The sequence below is a fragment of the Eleutherodactylus coqui genome, chromosome 9 (assembly GCF_035609145.1).
Source record: "Eleutherodactylus coqui strain aEleCoq1 chromosome 9, aEleCoq1.hap1, whole genome shotgun sequence".
NCBI lineage: Eukaryota > Metazoa > Chordata > Amphibia > Anura > Eleutherodactylidae > Eleutherodactylus > Eleutherodactylus coqui.
In genome coordinates this window covers 57,764,286-57,770,285 of record NC_089845.1, presented here as the reverse complement: position 1 = coordinate 57,770,285, position 6,000 = coordinate 57,764,286, and the positions used below count along the sequence as shown (strand labels likewise).

At 41.1% G+C, this 6,000-nt stretch overlaps 1 protein-coding gene across 1 annotated transcript in view; it reads left to right on the top strand.

Moving 5' to 3' along the window:
- The first annotated feature begins 409 nt into the window (after positions 1 to 409).
- KIAA0319 (KIAA0319 ortholog) overlaps positions 410 to 6,000 on the top strand; it is a 44,346-nt gene continuing 38,755 nt past the window's right edge. Inside the window, exons 1-2 of the mRNA XM_066579432.1 lie at positions 410 to 554; positions 1,537 to 1,659. Coding sequence (XP_066435529.1) covers positions 1,596 to 1,659 — 64 coding nt within the window. The 5' untranslated portion in view covers positions 410 to 554; positions 1,537 to 1,595. The remainder of the gene's footprint in view (positions 555 to 1,536; positions 1,660 to 6,000) is intronic.

Below are 6,000 nucleotides of genomic sequence, written 5' to 3'. Positions count from 1 at the left end.
ACTGGGGAATAGCTTCATAGTAACTGAAATAAAATCACCAGAGTGCCCCTTTAACTTAGTGATCTAGAGGGGAAGCAAAATGATTGGCTGTGAAAATCAGACCCGGTAATCTAGTCGCCATATTAGATTGGATGACCTAGAAGAGTCTTCCATATGCAATATACAGCCATAGGATCCCACTGGCAGGGTTCTCTTACAGACATTAATTTCTGGAATTCTCTGCAATGCATTCATACATAGCAACAGCCAAAGAAAATTGGGAGCGATTGTTAAAATCAGTGATCACTCCTCTCGCCTTTTTACAATCACTTCACCCACACAAGCATCAGAGCTCTCCTAGTCTTACATGTAGCAGCCCTACCTCCACCCCCTGCAGCAACAGCCCTTCCACCACTCCCCTCACCTCCAGCCCTTCTGGGAACAAGAGAAAAGAGATAGAAAGGAAGACATCAGGGAGAACAATCCATACAGCCAAGCCTCCGACAAGCAACATCCTGAATCTCCAACCTCACAAAGCATCAGCCAGCATCTCATCACCATTAGCAGCCATTCAGGTAAGAAACAAAGGACCGTGCATCTTGTGCTGCAAATCCGAGTCCGCCTGGCTTGTCATAAACCATTGCCTGCCTAGGGCCAGAAACTGCAAGCTCATGCTGTATGATGCTGTATGCTTTATCATCTACCACATGGGAGCTGTTTCACCTCTGGAAACCATTGCAACACATTGCACCAGCAGTGATGCTTGCATAATGTCGTATGATTCCTGACTAGAACCAGTATTGTCAGCTGTGGATTCCTTCTTCACAATTAGTCAAATATTTCTGTTAAAGCAGAACACCCTTTATTGCATTTTTTTATGTACTTACTGGATTTGCACTGGAGGAGCGCTGTATAACTTGTATTATTATATGCAAGGCGATATGATACGAAGAAACTGAATATACTAAATAAATGGCGACAAGATTTACCAGAATTTTAACTGGAGAAAGCACCCTTCACATACTTTGTCAGAATATATTTTTTCAGGCATCAATGCAACAACAAGGATTGCACTTTCTGTACTTGCTTGACGTACAATAAATAGGATATAGGCAAAGTTTTATATAGAATGAATGCATATTACTTGACACTGCAACAATGGAACTTACTTCCCTTATCGGTCCAAGCAATAATGGATTATAATAGGAACGGCCACCCCAGGCTCCAGGAGAGCAAACAGTCTGCAAAATTACCCCTATTGATAATCTGACAGCCCTGGAAAGGACATTTTTGGCAAACCGTAAAATTAAAAAAAAAAAAAAATTATATATATACATATATATATATATATATATGCTCACCTGTACCATTCTTCCCACTCCTGGCTTCTGCAGTCCACCCTGCCCGTACTGCTTACTGCTCCAGAGTATGATGGGCATTTAGGTGAGGGTGCAGTGATGGAAAAAAATATTTTCCCCGGAGTGGCCCTTTAAGAAGTGCCCAACACTTTTGGAATTTAAAGTGTATGTTTCTCACTCAGTCTTCTTTTCATGCCAGGTTTCAAGCAAGAATATGAATAATTCACAGGAAAGGGTGGTTACCGACGGCACACAATAATGGCAACTAATACCGTTTCTGTATGTATATACACTCTCTTTATCTGGTTGTGCACAATTGCTGGTAAGTCATATTAACTATATTGAAACTCATTTACTGTGTTATTACTGCTGTTACACAAGCGCTGTTAACGCTCAGACAATATCACTAATTGCTCGGCTGCACTTGCAGGGGCAGCCTGGCAGTTGTTGGAAAAATGCAAGCACTACTGGTTGCGTATGAAAGAATGAGGTTACAACATCTGCACTCTTCAAGGGGTGGTATGAGATTAGCAAAGAGCTTGTACTTCTTTTCCTCCAACAGTGCTACTCTAGTACATGGGTTGTGTCTGGTATGGTAATTAAGCCCCTGGGCTTTAATCCTGGCCAATGGTAAAAATACTGCACAGGATTAAAGCTCCTGCTCCTGCAACGCAGTAGGAGCAGGTCAGGTCCTCGGCTGTCATAACCAAGGATCCGGAGGAGCAATTTTTAACAGCTTCTGCCTTCTCTCTTACAGACCACATAGCCCTCAATGAGCACTATGTAGTGAAGAGGGAAAGCAGAAGTGCCACTTCTGCTATTTGATCCGGCGATCACGTGACTGTTAGATCCCCTTCTACAGTAGAGTTGCAGGGTCCTAGCAGACCCAGATAAGCTCTATTAGTGAGTACTGTCACACTAGGGAGATGTTTTTCCTGTAACTGGGGCTCATATGGCTGCCCTAGCTACAGTGGAAAAGTAAGAATTAAAAAAAAAAGACCATGTGTCTTATATGATGTCATAGATGTTAAAAAAATGATTACAAAAATAAGTACAAAAAATTACAGAATAAAATATATATAAAAAAAGGAAGCAACCCACTGCCGATGCCAACCGAAACCGTCACCATATACGCCTTAGTAGAAAAAATCAGGTTAGCGCTCCTGAATGTATTGGCAGACAATATCACTCCACACGTGTGTTAAATATATAAGTAACACACTTACCCGGTGTCTGGCAGGAACCTTGACTAAGATCCCTACCAACACCCCATATCCAGAAAAGCCTGTAAGTAAATGCTGCCGGTGAGTCCCTTAGAATCCCTCTGGGCTAGACAGTGGGAGAGCTTCTGCGGATCCTCCGTCTCTCTAGCAAGAGAGCCGCCAAAGAAAATGTCTGTATGTTTAAAAATAAGGATACCGCGCTCCTTAGAACATCCACGTCCTGGACAGTAGTTATTTTTCCTTCACCTTGTTTATTTGTACAACGCGTTTCGTCTATAAAGACTTCCTCAAGTACATACTATTTCATTAAAACACACATCTATATATACATACAATAGACTAGTTGTTACCTTTACCGGTGTGCTGGGCTCGTGGTCCCCGTCCTCCTCCGGCGTCCAGCGGCGTCTCGCCCTGCACTGTGCGTCACTGATGACGCAGAAGCACGTGACTCCGACGTCGCTGTGTTGGGCGCCGCCCCTAGTGTGAGGAGGAGTAGACCCAGGCCGTGCCGCAGCATCTGTTGATAGGGAGTTACCATGGTTACACATATGCACATCTGTGTATCTAGCCTACACTCTATGCTATTTTTCCATGCTATTACTGTGTATATTTCTACTCCCCTACTTCCTTTTGCACGAACTCTATGCATCAAAGCAGCATAAATTATATAAATATAAATATAGATATAAAACTGTTATTCATATAATTTATATAAAAAACTAACTTTTTTTTTTTAAATTAAAATCATTCATGTTATATAAAAATAGATGGATATTATCCTGTCATAAATAAATATATATATACTAAATACTCCCTATAAACCATATTCATATAAAATTTTAACCATTTAATTATATTTCGGTATAATCCCTGTATTGTGGCTAAAAAGGGTATACAGTTAGGGCCAGAAATATTTGGACAGTAACACAATTTTCGCGAGTTGGGCTCTGCATGCCACCGCATTGGATTTGAAATGAAGCCTCTACAACAGAATTCAAGTGCAGATTGTAACGTTTAATTTAAAGGGTTGAACAAAAATATCTGATAGAAAATGTAGGAATTGTACACATTTCTTTACAAACACTCCACATTTTAGGAGCTCAAAAGTAATTGGACAAATAAACATAACCCAAACAAAATATTTTTTTTTCAATATTTTGTTGCGAATCCTTTGGAGGCAATCACTGCCTTAAGTCTGGAACCCATGGACATCACCAAACGCTGGGTTTCCTCCTTCTTAATGCTTTGCCAGGCCTTTACAGCCGCAGCCTTCAGGTCTTGCTTGTTTGTGGGTCTTTCCGTCTGAAGTCTGGATTTGAGCAGGTGAAATGCATGCTCAATTGGGTTAAGATCTGGTGATTGACTTGGCCATTGCAGAATGTTCCACTTTTTTGCACTCATGAACTCCTGGGTAGCTTTGGCTGTATGCTTGGGGTCATTGTCCATCTGTACTGTGAAGCGTCGTCCGATCAACTTTGCAGCATTTGGCTGAATCTGGGCTGAAAGTATATCCCGGTACACTTCAGAATTCATCCGGCTACTCTTGTCTGCTGTTATGTCATCAATAAACACAAGTGACCCAGTGCCATTGAAAGCCATGCATGCCCATGCCATCACGTTGCCTCCACCATGTTTTACAGAGGATGTGGTGTGCCTTGGATCATGTGCCGTTCCCTTTCTTCTCCAAACTTTTTTCTTCCCATCATTCTGGTACAGGTTGATCTTTGTCTCATCTGTCCATAGAATACTTTTCCAGAACTGGGCTGGCTTCTTGAGGTGTTTTTCGGCAAATTTAACTCTGGCCTGTCTATTTTTGGAATTGATGAATGGTTTGCATTTAGATGTGAACCCTTTGTATTTACTTTCATGGAGTCTTCTCTTTACTGTTGACTTAGAGACAGATACACCTACTTCCCTGAGAGTGTTCTGGACTTCAGTTGATGTTGTGAACGGGTTCTTCTTCACCAAAGAAAGTATGCGGCGATCATCCACCACCGTTGTCTTCCGTGGACGCCCAGGCCTTTTTGAGTTCCCAAGCTCACCAGTGAATTCCTTTTTTCTCAGAATGTACCCGACTGTTGATTTTGCTACTCCAAGCATGTCTGCTATCTCTCTGATGGATTTTTTCTTTTTTTTCAGCCTCAGGATGTTCTGCTTCACCTCAATTGAGAGTTCCTTTGACCACATGTTGTCTGGTCACAGCAACAGCTTCCAAATCCAAAACCACACACCTGGAATCAACCCCAGACCTTTTAACTACTTAATTGATTACAGGTTAACGAGGCAGACACCTTCTGAGTTAATTGCAGCCCTTAGAGCCCTTGAAAAAGAGGAGGCTATGCATTACAGAGCTATGATTCCTAAACCCTTTCTCCGATTTGGATGTGGAAACTCTCATATTGCAGCTGGGAGTGCGCACTTTCAGCCCATATTATATATATAATTGTATTTCTGAACATGTTTTTGTAAACAGCTAAAATAACAAAACTTGTGTCACTGTCCAAATATTTCTGGCCCTAACTGTAATTCTGTACATATAGTCATATAGATACATCACATATTTTTCATAATTTTTCTAAAATTTCATTGAGTCCCTTAGGGACCAACGTACTGATGTATGCGCCTTGTAATCCGAGACCATACAAATTATATATTAAAACATCTAAAATAAAATGAAGAACCCATTCATGTACTTTATTTTAGTGTAAATATACTAATTTTAAAAATATAAACTATAAATTTAAAAAATTATATTTTTTCTTTTTACCCTAATAAAACTAAAAAAACAGAAAAAAATCAGTTTAAAAATATATTAAAAATATCCCTATATGTCACAAAAAACATCAGCAAACATAATTTTGGTAGCTGAAGAAAAAAAATATGGCTGTAAAACCGCCACATGGGTCAAATCCCTAAAAGCGCCTGGTCCTTTTGGACCAAAACATCCTGGTTCTTAACGGGCTAAATAGAGCTGAGCTGCAATACCAAACACAGCCCATAGAACAGTTATCCACTACCCAGTTAATAAAACAAATATTTGACATTGCTCTTTTTTTATTACATATCACGTACTTATCATTATGTCATTGAAATTTTTGGGTAATAGGCATGAATTAATTTATTTACAAACATTCATATAAAATAGATGCGTAGCTCTCTAGATCAATAGAAGTGGTAGCAGAAAAGGCTTACTACTAGAGATGAGCGAGTATACTCGCTAAGGCACATTACTCGAGCGAGTAGTGCCTTAGCCGAGTATCTCCCCGCTCGTCTCTAAAGATTCGGGGGCTGGCGGGGGGCGGGGAGCTGCGGAGGAGAGCGAGGAGGAACGGAGGGGAGATCTCTCTCTCCCTCCCTCCCCCCCCCCCCCCCCGCTCCCCACCGCAACTCACCTGTCACCCGAGCCGGCCCCCGAATCTTTAGAGACGAGCGGGGACATA